Source organism: Primulina eburnea, chromosome 6 (assembly GCF_022965805.1).
Source record: "Primulina eburnea isolate SZY01 chromosome 6, ASM2296580v1, whole genome shotgun sequence".
Classification (NCBI taxonomy): domain Eukaryota; kingdom Viridiplantae; phylum Streptophyta; class Magnoliopsida; order Lamiales; family Gesneriaceae; genus Primulina; species Primulina eburnea.
Genome location: NC_133106.1, coordinates 31,591,884 through 31,614,098, shown reverse-complemented (window position 1 = coordinate 31,614,098; position 22,215 = coordinate 31,591,884). Strand labels below are relative to the sequence as shown.

Below are 22,215 nucleotides of genomic sequence, written 5' to 3'. Positions count from 1 at the left end.
AATATGTTAGGAATAATAAATACTACGATATGATGCGAATTGAAATCTAGAATGGATTTATAAAAATATAAGGATTCGATCATAGTGGTTGCGACTGTGCGAGGAGGGACACGGACTCGTGTCTCGTCCCTTGTTTTAACAAGAGAGTTGTGGTTGAAATTTAATCATATATCAATAAAATATGCACACGTACTGTATGTCTTATTATTATTATTATGTAAAATATAGAGTAATTTGAGAAGGTTTTTCGTATGGTAAGAAAGATATGGATTTAAATATTTTGATGTCCTCTAAACTAGTTATTATAATTAGAGTCTCGCACCTAATAATATATAGTATAAATATGAAAATTGAAAGTTCGATAATTTGTTATGTTTTTAATTTTATATGATATTGACATGGAATCAAGAAATACTTATTATGTAATCATTATGACGAAAAAATGACATGACTACAAACTGAAAGAAAACTAAGTTGTGTGACTAAAATCTAGTTTGGACAAATTAAATGTTGAAAACGAAAAAATACGACAATTTATAGAGCTAAATCGACTGTATTTACTTATACGAAAACTTAATGGCATTCATGGTCGAAAACTTAATGCAGGGTTGGAGATGCCCTTAAAAAACACAAGTTTCATGAACTTTTGAGCGACTTATTACTTTGTAATATTTATTTGTTGAAGTAATAAAATAAAAAATAAAAATTTTAATTTGTAAATGAAAAAGTAAAAAAAGGGAACCGAGTAAAACCTTTTCATCTATGATATACGATTTCTATTCTTCAACGTCGATTTATCTTTTTCTTCGATTTCAGTTAGTGGGCTTCGCCTTTTTCTCTTTTTTCAGTTTGGATATGTTTGAAAAGAGAAACAGAGTAACAATTGATTTTTGATATATATAGTTTTGATATGTTGTACATTTATCGTGTCTATTTATTTGAACATCGATAAGGTGACACTCACATATGGATGTGCAATATATCATCTATTATCATATAACTCAGCATTGCCGCCAATAATAATTTTCTTTTGATTCTTTTGTAACCCTATGAAAAATTCTTTACTTAGTCTATCACCTTTGTGTTTAATTGAATGTGACAAATTTTAAATTAATTTGATTGTACGATTCATCGCTTTTTTAGTTAAATACCTTTAATTTGTCTAAATGGTAATTAGTATTCACAAAAGTAGGGATAGAGAATCATGCTGTACCTAAATAATTCTATCAACTTGGCAATAATAATCTCCTTTATGGCTTGCATCGACTTGAGTACTCGATTTAAAAATCATCAATGGAACCGGATAATCATATTCGGCATCATACAAATTGTATTCGTCATCATATGTGAACCACGGAAGAAATATGAATTTCACGTGCATGAATAAATGTCGATAATAAAATATATGATGTATAGAACGATATCGTAAAGGTAGCTAGGTTAAGAGTAGGTCCATTGTGAGACGGTCTCACTATCGATATTCACAATAAAAAGTAATACTCTTAACATAAAAAATAATATTTTTTCATTGATGACCCAAATAAAAGATATGTCTCACAAATAATTGTTGTCCTGAGTTAATATCACAAATAGTGAGATATTGGGTGGTGAGGATGAATCTGATAATGCTAATTCATTTCTTCCATTAGCATAAATGTGTAATGATGTTTATTATATTATAATTATAAGAATGCAAAAATGTCTAACTTAACCAGACCTAGCCCTATCTAAAGAAATCAGAACAGGCAGATTTTATTTATCTATTTTAGGATTTTGTAATAAAATTAATTTAAGTTCATTGAACATAAAATCCTGAAGAGATTAGCATTAACTGGAACACTGAGTGGAGAGTGGAAGACAATCAAGATTGGATCCCAATTATATTTATGACACTTTGAGACCCTCATCAAGCTGTCGGTACACTTTTGTTTATATATTTAACATTGGCAAAAAATTGTGTGAGTCGGTCTCACATGCCGTATTTTATGAGACATATATCTTATTTGGGTCATCCATGAAAAAATATTATTTATTATGCTAAAAGTATTATTGTGAGTATCGATAGGGTTGACCCGTCTCACAGATAAAGATTCGTGAGATCGTCTTACAAAAAACCTACTCATTTACATTCAACTTTGGCTCAACTATTTCAACCGGATATTAAATAAAATAGGGCTAGGCCCTACCTTAAACGTGAGTCGATTGAGCCCTGCCGACGAGGATACTTCATTGGATATTCTTCTTCTTTCAACATCACTTTTTCCTTTTTCGGGGCAAAAAAATCCACACTTATCTTATACAGGAAAATAATTCAAGTAATTCAAGTTAAATTCAAGTAATCCTATCATTCAATAATTCAATAATTCAAGTTAAATTAATACCTCGTTCATAAAAACTCCCTTTTCCATTTTATTTCGTAAACGTGTACTTCAATAGTATAAAACTGACCTTCCACGTGTGTGTGTGTTTATCCCATTTTAATTATTTATTTTATTACATGTTTTAATTATTAAACATGTAAATACAACTTATTTTATTTATTACTTATTAGTAGGAAATAGATAATGATAGCGGAAAGATCTAAAAAATTTGAGAATTCGAGAACATGGTGAGAATATGGAAAATAGATGAGCAACATACATGCTAAAATAATCCTTTATGGCAAATTTGTCAAGTGAAGGGAAAAAGACTTTTTCGTCGTTTCGATAAAAATAACCAAATTTTATTTACTTGGAGGAATTGAAGTAAAATCTGAATAGAATACGATAAGATATATTATTTAAAACAAGACATTCGGCCTAATTTTGAATAACACGAAAGTAAACAATAAAAAATTTAGTATCGGGTAATATTAAAGACAAGAGACGGCAACATGAATAAGAAAATGAGTTCCTTTGCTGAACAGCAAACACGACTGCAGCTAAAAATGACGAAATCTTCAGAACAAGAAAGAAGGAAACAACATACAACGCATTTACCAGTGGGGGCAAAAGAATTTAAAACGATTCAAGCTGTTGCTTATTGAACTCTAATCTAAGAACAATTTTAAGCAATCATGTGGTAGCAGCAGACTCGATTCAATGTTTAGCAGTTAGATTATCCGGTTTAACCTGTTTATGAAGAGGGATACTTGGAGTTCTATGATGAGAAGATGGGTTTAGGGATTGGTGTAATGTCCTGTTATCTCCTGGAGTTTCGGATCCTTTTTGGGATTTGGTTCGAGTATCGGGATTAGAATCCGGTTTTGAATGCTTTCCATCAGGAGCCGATAAGTGTGACAAGAATCTATGTATCATTTCGTAACTGGTAAATGTTATCACGGCAGATGGAGTTGTTCTCAGGAGATTAGTAGCACAACCTCGATAAAAACCGGGAACACCTTCTTTTCTTGATATCTTTTTAATGCAGTCGATGACGCCTGAGTACTGCAATTCAGAATTCCGAACTTGACCTTGTTCTTGTAACCTTGAACGTACTACCTGGTGGGGAGTTGAAGTGTTACAAAAGGGACATAACTGGGGGTCACATAACATCATTAAAAATAGCAAGAAACAGACCTTTCATGAGAATAGATCAGCATGAAAACAAAATTGTGAAGGCAATTGAGAAATTTAGATCGACAGGCAAAAAGGTGGTCATACCTCATGAGGGTAAGTCAATAAAGAAGCAACTACTTTTGAGAATGACGAAGCAATTGCCACCTCCCCAGGGCTGAGATTGTCACTGCTCTTATTTCCTTCAAATTTGGGGAAATTTTAAAAAATTGTTAGCAATAGCAGCAGTAGAAGCAGCGACATAAATATTCATAATCTTACCTCGTTTTGCCAAGTGGAATTTTATTCTTTCGTATGATGGGAACTGGATAGCGACATGACTGATCCCAGCAAGAGAAGGTAGAAGGCCACTGCAAAAGAAATGGAAGGAAAATATTCATATACACAATTTACTGGCCATCTGGAAACTAACATTTCTTGTTTCCTTAAGATCATCAAATTATTTTGTGCCAAGGAGCTAAACCAATAAAGCTGAACACAACAAAATATCGTTCTGAAAGACGATAAGATTTGTTAAATGTTTTGGTCACTGAGGTAAGAACTAACCTATACCATCCACGAAATCCTTCTTCGTGTACAATTCGTCTCAAAGCAGAAACTATATTCTTATAGGGAACCACATCTTGCCTCATTCCTTGTGTCTAAACAAAGAGATGAAGTTTGAATCAATTGAGCCAAACTCAGAGATAAATGTATATATATAATATCTGAAAAACATAGTGTAAGTTAACGCAGTCACTACCTACTGTAGTACATGCATGAAATATTAAATCAGCCGTCCTCAGAGATACCATATCAAAATTTCTATGCTTGAAAAAGGGTATTGTACCAAAAATTACCAATTATATAGATATTTTGGTGAATTACATATATCATAAGGTGATTTAGGACTAAGCATAACTAGTTTTCAAAAACTTAAAAACAAACATTTTTAAATTTACCACTAAGCATGGAAAGATCCAAAGACTACCGAGATTCTCAAAATTTCTTATGCCATTCAGGTTAAAAGGACATTCCAACCTACCTGAAGTCTCGTCTTAACAACCCATAAAGGATTTGTTGCAATAGATGTTGCAGCACCCGCTCCCGAGGCCGCTATCATGTTTGATGTAATTGAAAGCTGGTCACTGCTACCCTCTGTATTTATGAAAGTTTAATAAGCATACATCTAAAGGTTAACATGAAAAAAAATCAACAAGTTTTCACTTTTTTAAAAGCTTTCGCGATCTACAGTAAGGACAGTTTATATATGTTAATCCAAAAAAAAAGTACAACATAAAATATTTCTCAGTTGTGCAAGGGGGAAAACCTACCATATGAATGGAGCAGCTCTTTGAGATGTCCATAAACTGTGAAGTAAACCTATAAAATATTTATATTTCATCATTGTGGAGGGCCGAGGGGGGAAAAAGGATAAATGATGGATTTTCATGTGTTTCATCAACTAAAGAACACTGAAGCACTCCGAGTCTTTAGTATGAATGAAAACCAAAATTTGTAATGCATTTTTAGGATACATTGAAAAATAGTAGTTTGCTCATTTTGTCAATTGTAAAATCATGCAGAAAAGAAGTCTATTAGCTCTATTACAAGAAGGAAAGGCAATTAGCCTATTTGAGGGAAAAAACACAAAAACCGTTAAAGTATTGCCACATACTGAACTTAACCATTCCAGTCATCATGAGATTAACATGGAAAGACGACCTTTTAAAAGGCACCTCAACACATGCAACATGCGTTCATAGTAAAGGACTTTACTAACCAAGCTTTAAGATATACTAATAACCTATATATGGCAGGATTAATCACGTAAAATGTTTATGCTCACGGGGGCTTATATTTATAAATGAATCACGATAGGATACAATATCAAAAGGTTGAAGTGTTATTGATGAAGTTATGTCACATAATAATTATATGAAAATAGTAGCTATATATGAGTAGTTGAATAGCAGAGAGAAAAGATATGGTTCTGACTCATCAAATATAATTTGTATTTTGAATAATTCATTTAAAATATAAAGTGTTGTGTTACTTGATATATTTTTAAAATAAACTGAGAGACCAAAAATGAGGGGTTTTAGTAGGAGAAAGCTCCACTGAAAAGCCTAATCGACCCAAGTAATAACCGTTTGATTGTGAAAGAAATCAGAATGCTGTCTGGATAATTTGGAACCATACCAATCACCTGAGCAGAATTATCTGAAAATATACAAAGTAAAATGCAGAAAAATAACCCCAAAGGCAAATGTGTTTAATGCAGTACTCACAGCCCAATTTGGAAGTAATGCTGCTAGGGTTGGTGTAAGGCCACGGTAAAGTCCCCTGAAACCTTCATTTCGGACAATGTTTTGCAGGAGTGTCATAATTACACTTCCTGATTGTTAGGAGGGAAATGACATAAATTAGACACTTCCCTGGTGCTGAAGCAGAGTGAAAAAAATGTGTAATATAATCTAACAGAGCTTCATCCTTTTAGATACAGTGTCAATTGTAAAATGAAAAAGAGACTTAAAGGTTATGTGCATAGCTATTCCTGCTCCTGATTTCTTTTATAACTTAAGGGGCTTATAACAAAAGCTCAATTTTTCCACGAAAAGCATTGGAAACAATTCTAATAATAAGAAAATATGATGTAGGATGACGTAATTTGAGTAAAATAGGTTGATTGACTGATGAAATCCATAGTATTCTTTGCCTATTTCAATTTGATCTCAATACCACATTTCGGCGAGTCCAAGTATGTTCGTGCAACAAAAGGATTCAATGCATGCATCTATAAAGTTTAATCATGGCCCAGAGATAAGATTTATAAAATGTCTGTGCTTCAAATTCGATATGAACCACGGCTTATTACGCTTCACTTCACCTATTAAACTCACTTATGTACAAAAAGGAGCTTACATCACACCGATTTTCCTAAATTATCGAGAAATAGTGACCGGGTATTGGTACACGCATTATTCAGACAAGGGGGGAAACCAAATAAAGTCCTCATAGCTATGTCGTTCAATCTCACGATGAAGTAACATAATGAGACACTGTCTTTCACCTCATCTAATTTATGCATAAGGTTGTGCTCAGATTATTAATGTCAATGGAGAGAGAATGCAAAAGGTGGTTAAGAAAATCCCTCACTTTCTTCATTCAAGCAAGTTAGAAATCAACACAAACAACGCAATATGCTAAAACTAAAGAATAATTGTACACATATCCCACCCTAATTCTACCAAACTCAAGAGATCCAACATTTTCTAATCAGATAGTTTAAGATGCTGTTATATTAATACGCAAGCAAGCGATAACATTAACAACACATGGCACGCAATATTAAACCACTAAGCTTCGAAATACACCCCCCATTCACAAACATGAAAATCTTGCTTCTGAAAAACACAAGAGCACAAATAGGAAACAAAAATTTAATGAAAAAATCAGTTCCATCAATCTACTTCAGCAAAAGCTAAAAAGAGAATAGTCTGATCCCATCAGCACACGAACCTCTGTGGCCAGAAGTATGAATTTCAGGCAGGACATGGACTTGGAGCCTCGTTTTAATCACGTCCAACGGGCACACAAAAGTTGCCGCGATAGCACCTGAACATCAAAAGAAAAACACAAATAACAAACCCCCAATGTAAAAAAAAAACTCGTAATTTGGCCAAATCGCATAAAATTACCAGCTGAGGCGCCTGCGGAGGCGTCATATAGGATCTCTTTGCAGCTCCGGCAGCCGCCCGCGGCGGCCATATCAATAATTACTTGGTTTTATAAATAATTTCCCAGGAGAAGAAAAGCTACGCCACGGAATCAAAATTTGACTGAATTAAAAATTTCCAGCCGCATCGAGTTTAAATGCGCGCGTAATTATTGAAAAATGTAACATTGGGTCCCCGATGAGTCGCGGACGGGGTTGACACTTCAGTTGAATTGAATCTGTAACAAGTGCTTGCTTTTTTGACCCTGCGCGTATAGAAGATTCAGAATGTGACTCCTAATTTTTTATTTTTAGAAAATATATATTCCCATCTCTCTCAATTTATTAGTCCTTGCCCTAAGAAAATAATTCGACTTTTTTTTTTAAAAACAAAATTGAAAAATATATAATTTATGAGATCAAAAATATAATTTCTCAAATATGCCTCATTACATGTTATATATTATCATAGTACTCACACGCGATACGTATGTATAGTTCTTTTGCACATTATCGAATGACTATAGTAATGAAAAAAAATCTTATATTTTGAATTTGAAAATAAAAAATAAAAATAAAATGTGTGTAAAGAAAAATTCATAGAACTTTACATTATAAGTTTAAGCATAGTAGAATATGTTGTTGTTCTTGTCGTTTTGGGTTTCTTTGACCCATATTGATAAAAATACATTTTGTTTTTTTTTAATCAAAAACATTTTGTTTATTTTTTTATTCAATATTAATGTGTACTCGATTGTCAAATTTCATTTTAGTCATAAATATTAAAAAAAAATACACACGCCGCATGTGCAGAGTATATATATAGTGAGGTGTTCGTGGCAAAATGATACAGAGAAGTTACAAACGCTGGTGTGTAGCTAACCATATTTGGGCTGGATCCAACGAATTTCGACAACTGGCAAGGCCCATATTCAAATGTATTATAATTTGTTGTTCCTAAAAAGAGATGGGCTTCTGTTATTTTTCACTGGGCTGGAAACCTTCTCCAATCCCAATTTCCTCATAAGCAACGGTTAATTATTGGAATTAACAATTATTTATAAATACTAAGCACGAGCTGACTATTTCGATACAAACGATTTCTAACATTAAAGAGCAAATACCAAAATAGTACATTTTTGCTACAAATTATGTCACATTACAGAAATCAAAATATTAATTTCATTAATGAAAAGGCAGTGTTCGTTTAAGAAATCAATTGAACACATTTAAGAAAACGCAGTGTTCGTTTAAGTATTTTAGGCAAATCCAAAATTATATCATGACCCGAGGTGTAGTCAAAAAATATTTTGACCCTGGGCTGACTTATGATCTGATAAACCAAGGAAATTTGTCAAACTAACATTTTTGAAGTCGTTGATATTGTTATTCCAATTTGGTTCATTAATATTTCGTAACAGGTTGATGTGGCCCTTTAACATAGTTTGTCTGATTGCGTATCTTTCATTGACAGGACATTGCCGCATTAAAGTACATTTGGCCGGACCTAGTTTAACAAAACAACTAACATCACTATCAACTCTTTAGTAATTGGTGAGATGTTGATCATAATTTGAAATCTCAACATTAGTCGAAGAATGATGCTCCCTGGTTGATGTACTAATTTTTTGTTTAAAAAATGAAAACATAGTTTTATTTTTTTTTGTCTTCTTGAATTTCTATTATAAAAAAAACAAACATATTAAGAATTGAAAAGTCATTGTTGTGAACGAAATGTGTACGTGTGAGATAGTTAAGTTGATGTTACATGTGGGGCACTGTCATCACATGGTTTGGATGGACAAGATTCATACACATATGTGATTTTAAAAAAATTAGTGAACCCCATGTATGTGTGGTTAAATTTGGACTCTTGATTCTATCATGGGGTAGTGTTTCTACATGTAGGATGAAATGAACCGTGTGAGAGGGTAAAAATAAAGGCCTCGAATATATTTTTGACCGGAAAATAAATTCATGGCTCGTTAAAAGTGCGAAAAAGAAGTAAATTGCCAGTCTTTAAATCATGAGATTCACTCATTTCAGACCCCCAAAAAAAAAAAAGTAAAGCCATAATTCGAAATAGTGCGACATTCAATGTGAAAATAATCATAAATCTTAAATCATACAATCTTAACTTTGTCTCTTTTGTCGTTAGACCAAATGATGGCCCCTCGCTTATCATTATGTATATTTAACAATATTTAAATTCCATTCAACGTTAATGATGCTGCACTTGTACTTACCATTACCAACTTTATTTCATTTTAATTCGCTCTCTTCTTACAATTTCCCATGCATGGAGAATCCCATATCTGTTAGATGAAGTGATCGTGTTCGTGTTCGTGTTCGTGAAAATTAATTTTGTCTATCATGATAAGTTTCGTATCACACGAGGGTAAATAAATAAATGATATTAATAACATAATTTTTTTAAATCAAATAGCGATATGATCATGGTTATCTTTCGCAGCCAAATAAGAACGCCATGCTTATCATTCTTAAGAAACACTTGCAAGCATCCGAATTGTTTTTCTTTATAAGATGATGGATTTTGATTTATTAGTAGAATCATGGATTTCTTCTGATCAATATTTCCCCAAACATATAATATAATATATAATAATTAGATCATCATATGATTTAGAAAACTAAGAATGAAAAAGATTTTGAAATATTATTGTCTGAGGACAAGAAATCGAGTTATCATAGCTTCATGTGTTGCTTTCAGATTTCGAGGATTCCTAAAGATTTATTATGGGACACTAACAAAATCATTGGATCTTTATCATTTCATGGCCTCTATGACGTGTTAAAGTTACATGTATGTTATGTTTGTTTTAATGACCCGAATATCGATTTTATCGATCAATATTTTCTTGAACGAATATATCTCACAAAAATTTAACATGATTTATTGATTATAACGTTAGTTTGAAGATTTGTTATTATCATTATTTTCTTAACTAGCATGATTTTCATACTATGAACTTAGACTGAGAATTTACCCAATACATAAAAAAAACAACGGATTCAAGTGTCATAAAAAAAAATTCAACAAGCCGTATAATTTGAACACATATAAATACAGACATTGTAATATATTTTTAGAGTGTATAATGTATATATGTATGCATATACAGATAGATATTTAAAAATTAGCTAAATTACATGTAAAATAAGTTAAAAGGCCATCACAATTATTTAATAATTTAACTGCCTCGTCCCTATGAATATGTAAAAATAATATTGTATATATATTAAATTAATGAGTGTGTATCATTTGAGACCGTCTTACGGATCTAATTTGTGAGACAGATCAATCCTACATATATTCACAATAAAAGGTGATACTCTTAGCATAAAATATAATATTTTTCATAGATGACTCAAATAAGAGATCCGACTCACAAATATTATATGTGAGATCGTCTCACACAAGTTTTTACTTAAATTAAATATTGGTTTTCTTATAATTTGTAGTTTATTTTATTTATGTGTATATTATATAATAAGTAGTAATATACGTCTGTAACTGCTCTGAAGAAAATAATAATTACCACACCTGATATTACACGATATATAAATGAGCATTATTGCCAGCTTTTCCGTTATCAGTCACAGGCGCACCTCCCTCTTTGTGGTCCCAACAGAATTGTACTTTTTGGACAATTTTACCCTTTTTTTTAAGAAATTCCCACACTTGGCTTTAAGTTCACGCACCACATTGGATCCCCTAGTACCACTGTCTCCTGGCCAGCCTCCGGGATATGACGGTTAATGAAATTTTATTTACGTGGGTATTATCTTCACTTCATTTCAATGAATAAGATTTTGTCATATATAGAATTTCAAAATAAAAAGTGGGTCCTATATATGCATGACAAATCTTGGTCATCCATCTTATCATAAGGACAATACACACATAGATAAGATGAAATAAACTCAAATGACTATGAGAGATTTGTGTAGTGTTTGCTTCAACAAGGGGATCAAATTAACATGGATCACTCGAGCACATACATCAACGTCATAGTTGGATCAAAAAGATCTTATGTAAGACCACATGATTTAACGACTTTACAATATACAGTTGGATCAAAAAGATCTTATGTAAGACCACGTGATTTAACGACTTTACAATATACATGCTGTATTGCTGTAACATATTATCATTTGATTTCAATTATTTTCCAATTCATTCTCAAATTTATTCGAACACATCGTATATTTTCGACTACCGACCCTCTATTTCGCACCCATAATATTGAGAATACACAAACAAATAAATTGCATCCTAATTTAGTAAAGGAAAGACATGCGAGAATAGAATGGATTTGATAGTTTTTTGTTTTTTGAAGGTTAAAGTGAAGTGCAGCACAAGTCCTATATGTTTCCATATGAGAGTCGGTGATCCAAAGGTTGTAGTCGCAAACATGGATTCACAGTATCTTCTCCCAACCCTACGATATTGAATACAAGTACGACCAGCTTATGGGTTTTAGGCTTTTCATGTTTAATAGTGGTCGAAGAAAAAAATTATGATTTAATTAATTCCCATCTAATTCATTATTTCCAAAAATTAATTATTAAAATTTTTAAAAATATCGCTTAATTTGTCGATTCGATTCTATTTTAATATTTTTTTTCGAACTAGACATATCCAATAAATTGAATTATTTTGTTATTTATTGATTCATTGGGATCAGTTTTGTAAAAAAATCATCAATCATAAAATAAAATGAGTAGGTTTTTTGTGAGACGATCTCACAAATCTTTATACAAGTCAAATCTATCGATATTCACAATAAAAAGTAATACTCTTAGCATAAAAAATAATATTTTTTATGAATGATTCAAATAAAAATTTCATCATACAGAATATGATTTTTGAGATCATCTCACATAAGTTTTTGTCAAATTGAAAAAAACTGTCAAAGAATAATATTTAGTTTTTTAAAAAAAAAATATAAGTGCCGACTTTATTTCTTCTTCACTCATCTCACTTTCCAGTGTTCACCCCTCTTTTTGTTTCACATATACACACGAAAGCACGCATCATTCCCAACAATGGCAGCAGGAAAACCAAACCCTTTAATGGCCACGGCCTTCTTCCTCCTCCTCCTGTTTTACTGCGCCGCCGCAGTGGGAAATTCCGACATCCAATCCCTTCTTCGCTTTAAATCCATTGCTGACCCCAACGGCACTGTTCTGACCTCCTGGAACTCTTCAACCGACCCATGCACGAGGTCATGGGTTGGGGTTTCTTGCCTTCGTAACCGGGTTACCCATTTGGTCCTTGAGAACTTCGACTTCAACGGCACCTTCCCGCATTCCCTCACTCTTTTGACTCAGCTCCGGGTTCTGAGCTTGAAGGAAAACGGGTTCTCGGGTCCCATTCCGGATCTTTCGAGCCTAACCAGTCTCAAGCTGCTCTTCGTTTCTCACAATAAGTTCTCTGGCGAGTTCCCGGTTTCAGTTGCCTTGCTCACGAAACTATATCGCCTCGATCTGTCTTACAACGATTTTTCGGGTGGTATTCCTTTGGGCTTAAACCGGTTGACGCATTTGCTGACGTTGAAGCTGGAAGAAAACTTGTTCACGGGTCCTATTTCTGGTTTGAGCCTGCCGAATCTGCAGGATTTTAACGTTTCCGGTAATAGGCTAACGGGGGAGATTCCCGTTTCTCTGGCCGGTTTTCCGGCATCATCGTTTTTGAATAACCCCGCTCTTTGTGGGCCTCCGTTGAATAAATGTAAAGTGGTCTCCAGTGACCCAAGCCGCCCCGGCGGGGCAATGGCGTCGCCGCTGAGCCCGAGGACGACGGTGGCGTCATCTCCAACAGCAATGCCGATGGAAACTAGGCCACCTGTTAAATCTAGAAATAGTCATCGGAACAAAATCAGCTCGTTGGCCATAATAGCCATAATACTCGGCGATGTTTTGGTTCTTGGATTGGTTTCATTGCTTTTGTACTGCTATTTCTGGCGAAATTATTCACACAAACTGCTAGCGGGAAAGAATAGTGGGTCGGACGCGGAGAAAATAGTGTACTCCTCGAGTCCATACCCAAATCCTGCACAGCAGGGGAACGAGAGGGGCAAAATGGTGTTCTTTGACGGAGAAAGGAGGTTTGAACTCGAGGACTTTACTGCGGGCTTCAGCCGAAATGCTAGGGAAAGGCGGATTCGGACAGCTTATAAGGCTATACTGGATGATGGAAATGTAATGGCAGTGAAGAGATTGAAAGATTTGAATGTGAATGGGAAGAAGGAATTTGAACAGCAAATGGAGATTCTGGGGAGGCTTAGGCATTCAAATTTGGTGAGCTTGAAGGCTTACTATTTTGCTCGGGATGAGAAGTTGCTTGTTTATGATTACATGCCCAATGGAAACTTGTTTTGGCTACTCCATGGTAATTTTTCAACCTCTCATATGTGCGGATTTTTAATAAATTTTGTTGAGAAATTTGTATGTATAGATTATAATGTAACTTGACTGAGTTGGTGAAAATTCAATTTAGCTCTCTCGGTTGAATTCTAGACCTGCTTTGCTTTCAGTCATTTGGAGGAAGATGCTGGTTATCTTTCAAACTCGTTGGTGACGAAGAAAAGTTTTTTGTACCTTTTGAATTGATCATAATAGTTAGGCTCTTGGTATTATGAAGTCGTGATCTTGATACAATGTTTCTTAAAATTGGCTTTACAAGATACTTTATAATTGCTACAAGTGTTATTTTTCAGTCTATATGCTTTGGACTCAAAATGTATCAAAAAATATCCTATTATTTGCCTGAACAATAGGCATATTTCTGTAGGAAAAAGTTAAAAAGTTGACTGAGGGGTTAGGTGTCTCTGTTTATGTTGTTTAGCTATTCTTGTTCTTTTTTCATGGTATATTATAAGGTCAATGTTCCACTTTATTGGGCATTGTGGTCTTGTCTGATACCTTTGAATTTTGTTAGCTGAAACTTGCCTTACTCTTGGAAACCTCTGCTGTTTGATTCGCCCCCTACGGAACAAGTGAGGCAAGCATTTTAATTTGTTTCAAAATTACACGAAACCTTTGTCTGCCTGGGCTTGCCTGAAATACCATTCCTGGTAGCCGTGGTCAGTGATTTGGGCCTTTGGAGTTTTATTGGACAATAGAGGATACCGTGTATATTTATTGATTGCACATCCCCTATACTTATTATCCACAATTCTCAGGCCGTTTGTTCTCATTCTTTCTAATGTGGTCGGATATCCCAAGAACCATGTTGCAGCCGTTACTATGTAATAAATGAGATACCTTGATTCATCACAGATCAAATTTTTTTTGTGAATGTTTACAGGCAACAGAGGGCCCGGAAGAACACCATTAGACTGGACCACAAGATTAAAGATAGCAGCTGGAGCAGCTCGAGGACTGGCCTTCATTCATAACCCGTGCAAATCCCTTAAACTTACACACGGTAACATCAAGTCTACTAACATTCTTATCGACAAAGCCGGTAACGCCAGAGTATCCGATTTTGGCCTCTCTGTCTTTGCCTCACCTTCTCCGGTCCCAAAATCCAATGGCTACCGTGCCCCGGAAGCAGCTCTTGATGGTCGTAAACTAACCCAAAAATCTGATGTTTATTCATTTGGAGTACTGTTGTTAGAGCTGCTGACTGGAAAATCCCCCTCAGCTGTTGAAAATAATGGTCCTGCCTCGGGTTACAGTGGGGTTATTGATTTACCGAGGTGGGTTCAGTCTGTTGTGAGAGAAGAATGGACGGCTGAGGTGTTCGATTTGGAGCTTATGAGGTATAAAGACATCGAAGAAGAAATGGTGGGGCTGTTACAGATAGCGTTGTCTTGTACTCAAGCTATGCCGGATCAAAGGCCGAAGATGAACTATGTGTTGAAAATGATAGAAGAGTTAAGGGGATTGGAGGTGTCTCCTCATGAAAATCTTGATTCGGTTTCAGAATCGCCGTCGGTTTCTGAAGACACATGCAGAGCGAGCGAATGAACTATCAATGCTTTAGCCAGAGAACTTGTTTCCATTGGTTTGGTGCCGGGTTTTGTGTATTTACTTTGTTTAGATCAGATGTGTAGTTGCATTTGGTTCAGAACTAGGAAAAGATGTTGATTTTAACTTGTTCTATCAAAATTTTTGCACTTTTTTGATGTATGATACGTGAGAAAAATGCAGTCAGCATACCAAATTTTTTTAAAGTAATAATTGGTGTTAAATCAATTACGTAATTGGTAGTAGGAGTAAGTTCCCAAAACTATAATAATAATACTAATATATTATAGTATAAAATACAATCTAAATATATTAAGATGATTTTTTCAGTACTATTTTTTACATTATAACTCATCCACATAAATAACAATTAAATTCCCATAAAACAAAATATATTTCAAAAACTCCCATAACTAAAGCAAAGATACATAGTATCATAAAATTAGACAACAGAGAGTAGAAAATATTTATTTCGATATTATTAATATTTCTATCTCAAGATGTCGATAGGACGAATTCAAAATAATCTCAAAGGAAAAAAGAGAAAAATTGCGAAATAATAAGATAAAAACTTGTGTGAGACGGTCGCACGGGTCGTATTTTGTGAGACGGATATCTTATTTAGATTTTCCATGAAAAATATTACTTTTTATTGTGTAGAGTTACTCATCTCATAAATAAAAATTCGTGATACCGTCTCATAAGAGACTTACTCAAATAATAATAATTTGACTTGATATCGATTATCATAAATCTGATGCATGTGTCATGTCTTCAATATAGTTGAATATCAATTCATATATATCTTTAAAATTTCAACACTTCGTTGAAATGCCAGCTTATAACGTAAAAGAACTGTATTGTCAATAATCACATTTTCCAATTCACGGTCACATATAATTTATTTATGTAATTAATTTTCAGTAAATCAAATACATAATATAACATTTTATTTAATGTTACTCAAATTTGAGATCTACATCATAAAAGAAATATTTCTACTAGTGAGTAAATCGTTGGAGCTCTAATTAATTTATTGTAACAATAGATTGAACCTATGGAATAAAATAGCATATTTAAGAATTTGTACATTTTCCTTGTAAATTATAACAAAACTCATAGTCTAATTAAAAATTAAAATATCTTGAAGGGGTCATATTCCCACCAAAAATTAGTGTCAAGACAAAATAAATTATATTTTTGATCGCATAACTTTCATGTTGTTCATTTTTTGTCATATTTCCGGTCTTGCGGTTTTAGTCCACTAATTTGTATTTTTTTTTTTTTTTCCAATTTTAGATATTTTTCATCGTAGTACTGACATTGCACGAGACATATGAGCAATTTAATTTAGGTGACAAATCATGATTTTTCGACTCCATGTCGTCATTCCGATACAATAGGATTAAAATTGGAAAAAATACAAATTATTGAACAATGACTTTAAATTTACTTACAACATGAATAAAGAAGGATAACATACAAGCTACAATGCAAAAATTGGATTTTTTTTTTTTTTAAATTCCTATTCACGTCTATATATAAATGCCTATACAGTAAAGTGCATAACTTTTGGTGCGAACCTTATTAACCTCTCCAATGCATGGTGTGTGAATTTTCTTGCAAACAAGAAACAAACACGAGCCGGCTTCCCGTTGTACTCACAATCGGTACCATTCCTAAGTTTCTCCAAGAACACCGGAGTGACGTCCGGTCTTATAAACTTCGAGGGGTGGGGCCCACCCCTCGTCCAGTCGACCCAAGTCAGACCTCGATTTGAATTTATCCCTCCAAATTTTATGTTCACGAGAGTCGGTAAGTAGTGTTCGTCAGCGTAACATGATCCGTTGCAATAATTTTTGAAAACCGGTAAATAAGTGTTGTCCGCGACAATTTCTACCGCAAGATCTCTCTTTATCCCGAACCATTGGGACCCCTTTCTCCATTGGTCAAGTTTGATGATGGGATTCATCCGGTGGCTGTATCGACCACGCCCAACAGGGCCAGGTAGATCAAGCACCTCGACAAAACTTCGGGTAGAATTCATCAAGTAAGAGTAGATAGTTGAAAAATTGTAAAGGGGAATGCAAGACTCGGAGAGGAGTACAAAGTGTTGATTAGAGAAATCGAGAAGGGCATTGGCTAGTAACCTGCGTTCTGCTTCAATCATGTTAACGTTGCCCCATTCAACTTCCTGCATCGATGCACAAAGTACTATAACTTATAATCTCTAACAATTTTCATAAGTTGCATCAAATAAATATCCCAGCAAGTTAAAGAAAGATCTCTAAAAAAATTAGTCAGCATGCATAACCATGTGTTACAATTAACAATTTGATATAAAATTCCTTACCAATGTGACATTTGTAAATATATAATAAGCGCTGTAAACGAATCGAGCCGGTTCACGAGCTTTTCGAGTCGACTCGATAAATATTCGATTCTTATTTGAATTTATAGAACTTGAACGTTTTCAAAAAAAAATCGAGACGAACTTGAGCTAAAATTATTTTGTTCGATAGTTCGAGAACCGTTAATATAATATTCTTATATTATAAATATATACATTTCGAGCTTTTTTAAACATTTATCATCGGAATTAATATCCGAGAAATATTTCGAATAGCTCGCAAATAAGTTCTTATATTTTGAGCCGAATGCAAACTCAAACTTCATTTCGAGCCGAATTTGTGCAAAAAAAATTAAAAATTTCGAGCTTCAAATCCAGCTCGAACTCGAATATGCTTACTTCGAGTCGAATTCAAACCTTATATTTATACCAATATTCGATTCTATTTGATTCATTTCGTTTACACCCTATATACAAGATTCAAAGAAAAAAAATCTTATTTTGTTACTAGTTGAAAGATATGGTGTGGTCCAAAAGGTTGTGGTGGGCAACAAATAGTTAAGAAGTTGTCGCTAAGTGATCCCGGTTAAAGGCTACCCCATGTTCTACGGAAAGGGTAGGGATTCGTGCTTGTCAATATTTCACACCCAATGCCAAATTAGTGTGCCATTAATTAAAGCGCACATGTGTTTCGCCTTCTTCTTTTTATTGTGCATACCCTCTATTCTTCCATTAAAATACCACCAAATTTTATGACACACAAATTCATAGGATATTGTTTGTTTCACGTATCAATTTTATAAGATAAATCTTAAAACCGACCCGAATATGACAAAAATATTATTTTTTTATTGTAAATATGGACCGAATCAATCCGGTCTCACATATATAGATCACAGTCTCACAAGAGAATCATGGATTATTCTTTTAATGAATAAGGGCATTTATTGTGTTTCACCTAATTTCTATATATATTGATGAAAAGTGGTGGAAGCATCACAAGCAAGTCCGGCGCAGCCACAAAGTCAATGAAAAATGGCTGATTTAGGCCACCCATGCCCACCTTGATTAATTGCTAACAATTAATTATTTCTACAACCGACCCAGTGTATGCTCTACAAACTATTCTAAATTAAGTTATATTGCATTTAAATCGATGAGATTTGAATTTAAGAGAGTATTTGAAGAAAAGATTTGAAATGACACTGAAATCTTTTATAATGATTCAAAAGATAAATAACTGGCTGGTTGGATGTTTAAAATCCATTTTCAAACGAATTTACCTGGAAAAAGCTAATATTTTTATTCTTATGATTTTGAAATCCTTCGCTTTCAATCCATGCAACCTTATTTCAATCATAAATTTGATAAGAATATTTGTTTCTCAATGCAAACATATGTGTGTAAAAATTATTTAAATTCTAATTTAACTAAGCGGGTTTTTCTACCCCAAAAAAACGTAAAACTATATTTAATTAGTTGATATTATTTGCATATATAATTTGGAATTCTATAATTTTTTTTATTAGATACAAAGTTTAATTTGCAAAAATGTAAAGTCTCTAATTACAGCTCATTCTTCTGTATTAGAATGTGGAATTGAATCTTATTTCGGAGAGTTGTCGTTCATATTTTGCTATGACTTTAAAAGTTGACAGGAGAATGCTGGACCACGAAGCCAGACAGCTGCTTTATTCTAATTCTTCTCTCCACAAAAATAAGGTAATTATTAAGCTTCATATCTATCTTTGAATTATTGCTTAATTGATCATACCAGCTTTTCCAATTATTGGACTAGCTATGGGATCGACATTCTCCAGAATTGGCAAGCCAAAATGATATATATGAATATTAGATATCTTGTGAGACGGTCGACTTGTGTAAATTAATACTTTTGACATAAATAGTAATATTTTTCAAGAGACGGGTCGGGTCGAAGATTCATCTCATACAATTGATATGTGAGATAGTCTTATATGATTTTTTGTGTTTTACAAATAGTATTCTTCTCTTTCAAGGAAAATTTGATGTAAAATCAAAATTACAATATTGTATTTGGATGAAAGACTTGTTTTTGAGCAAATAATGCTTTGAACTATAATTTTGTTTATTGGAAAATATTTTAAATGTAGTAATATCCAACCACGTTAATTTAGAATCCAATATAATAATTGATGCTAACGTATTTTAAATATTTAACATAAATTAAAATAATCACAGAGGAAAATAAGATGATTTATAATTATGAGTTCGAAATTTTTTTTATTTCAAATATGTCTAAATGCAATCGTATTTTCCAAATTTTAAAGGATGCTGTTAATGTTGTTTGCAATCAATTAATGAGAACTATAATATAAAATAATGTAATATTGAAGATAACTTAATGTAATTTGCTGACCTTACTCGGAATTCTCCTGCCATGAAACACAGAACCCTTCGGCTCCGACCCGTTAAAACATGGATCCGAATGCACGTATATTGAGTACAACCCTTTATGCCCTTTGAAGAACAACTCCCAAAGCGGTGCCAAAATCACCGGCCCTCTTGTCAAGAACATGAATGCGACCTTCCGCACTTTCTGGAATGGAAATTCTTGAATATTAGGAACCATTGATGCTTTCCACAGCAGCTCTTCATCATTCATGCCATGCAGCACGGCAGGTGGTTTTAGGAACTTTCTCCATCTATTGCTTGTGTTCGAAGTATTCACGATGATTCGATCAGCTGCAGGTTGGAGATATAGAGATGATTGAGAAACGATGATGAAGGGTTGGCCATTGGTGAAATATTTGAGATTGAGTGATAATCTTTTGTAATGGAAGCAGAAAATGAGGCAAGTTAAGCCCAAAATGAACGGGAAGAGGTAGGAGAGGAGATTCAGACGAAGTGGGTATGAGGTTTTTATGAGTTTCCCGGCAAGGAAGAATGGATTCTGGTTGTGGGTTTTCATTTTCACGGATGCGGCTGCGGTGGTGAGATTACGGGAAGAGGCTTGCTAGTTATATCCGACCAATGATTTCTTGTTAGTCGCCTTTGTGGAAGGATGAAATTGATGTTGACTTGCTAGTCTTATATCGACCAGGCTTGCGGACTAAGACAACGTATATTTGACGTGACTTATAAGTTGAATAATCTCAAGAGATAAAACATCGATATTCGATAGTGTTAACTTTTTATAAGATACACTTATATACTGTTTAAATCGTAACATATTTATACAATTTTTTTAAAAAAAAAATAGGATAGAACATGCATTCACCTTCGTTTCGCAATCAGAAACCCCCCAGTTTATGTAATAGTTTACAATTCATATTAATAAATTAAATCGTCTTGAACAAATCTTGTGCGACATATTAGCTTGTCAAAGAAAGTATTGGTAAAAAGAATCGAACTCTTGATCATTGGTCAAATACTCACTTATTTCACAAATTCAGACATTCTCTCAAAAGCTAAATCATAACATTCTTTTTGGTGACATGAAAACCAGTCGCCGCTACCATTCGATGCACACAAGGTAAAACTTCGAACTAACATAATACCATGCAAATCACGTTATTCAGATAAACTATACTTGACAAATCATATGCGACATGTTTACCCGAGAAGGTATTGTCACTAAATCGTAACATTTTTTTTGACTCAGGAGGAGAAGGAATGTTGGAGTGAAATAATTGTACGTATTAAAAAAAATCAACATGTGACAATTGAATTGTTATAAAATGTAAAAGATTGAAATTGCTATATTATAACTAGCTATCATACTCTACATACAGTCAAATTGCTCGGAAACTAAATTATTTGACATATATATAATTTTCATGAAATATAGTATATGCTCGGACAATTATAAAATAATAATTGAAATGTTGAAAATCAGTTGGCCGTCAAGGTACGTGTTAGTTGTCAGAATTTGATAGCTTGAACTTTCCGAAGTCGAAAACAAGGGGACCTTGACACGCGACAGTTTGTGTGTTATCATATATTATAAATAAGTTAAATTTTGGTTTAACTGTCGAAGAAATTGTGTGAATTTTTGTCCATAATTTTTGAATTTATAATCTCCTGTAAACAAAATCTTTAATAAAAAAATTTCAGTATAATATTCCTAACCATCCCAATTAATTAGTTAAATTATTCATGTTTCGACCAAATTGATTAATTACTTCATCAGGGCTCAAGATGCCTAAAGATTCAAAAGTTAATATTTTCATTTGGTAAAACAAACTAAAAAACAATAATTTAAAATGATGGTTGAAACTTGAATTTCAATATTTTTCCAAACTTTGCTAATGATAAATTTCAGATTAAGAATAATTTCGTTATTACAAAATTCCTATATTTTAATGTCTAAAAATATAACATACTCTTTTATGGTAAAAACTTGTGTGAGACGATCTCACGGATCGTTTTTGTGAGACGGATCTCTTATTTGGGTTACCCATGAAAAATACTACTTTTTATGCTAAGAGCATTACTTTTTATTGTGAATATGAGTAGAGTTGACACGTCTCACAGATTATGATCCGTGAGACGGTCACTCTATTTTTATAATCGATATCCCATTTCCTTTTTATTGGATTTCACGACACTGCACGTCGTTACAAGTACAAAATGTT

At 33.5% G+C, this 22,215-nt stretch overlaps 3 protein-coding genes across 3 annotated transcripts; 1 reads left to right on the top strand and 2 right to left on the bottom strand.

Annotated features, from left to right (window-relative positions):
• Window positions 1–2,877: 2,877 nt before the first annotated feature.
• Window positions 2,878–7,539, bottom strand: LOC140834268 (nicotinamide adenine dinucleotide transporter 1, chloroplastic-like). The gene is made up of 9 exons (XM_073199023.1): window positions 7,235–7,539; window positions 7,056–7,151; window positions 5,825–5,931; window positions 4,868–4,916; window positions 4,579–4,691; window positions 4,101–4,195; window positions 3,816–3,904; window positions 3,642–3,736; window positions 2,878–3,479 (listed from the first exon to the last, which is right to left on the bottom strand). The coding sequence occupies exons 1-9, from the start codon at window positions 7,302–7,304 to the stop codon at window positions 3,078–3,080; spliced, it is 1,116 nt and encodes a 371-aa protein (XP_073055124.1). The 5' UTR covers window positions 7,305–7,539; the 3' UTR covers window positions 2,878–3,077.
• Window positions 7,540–12,246: 4,707 nt separating this feature from the next.
• Window positions 12,247–15,429, top strand: LOC140834267 (probable leucine-rich repeat receptor-like protein kinase At1g68400). The gene is given in 4 exon segments (XM_073199022.1): window positions 12,247–13,398; window positions 13,400–13,442; window positions 13,445–13,666; window positions 14,585–15,429. Coding segments are annotated over 4 exon segments (2,007 nt in total). The 5' UTR covers window positions 12,247–12,321; the 3' UTR covers window positions 15,250–15,429.
• A 1,157-nt stretch (window positions 15,430–16,586) lies between these two features.
• On the bottom strand, window positions 16,587–20,734 carry LOC140834266 (glycosyltransferase BC10-like). The gene is made up of 2 exons (XM_073199021.1): window positions 19,998–20,734; window positions 16,587–17,443 (listed from the first exon to the last, which is right to left on the bottom strand). Exons 1-2 carry the CDS (start codon window positions 20,547–20,549, stop codon window positions 16,799–16,801), a joined length of 1,197 nt encoding a protein of 398 aa, XP_073055122.1. The 5' UTR covers window positions 20,550–20,734; the 3' UTR covers window positions 16,587–16,798.
• Between the last annotated feature and the right edge of the window lie 1,481 nt (window positions 20,735–22,215).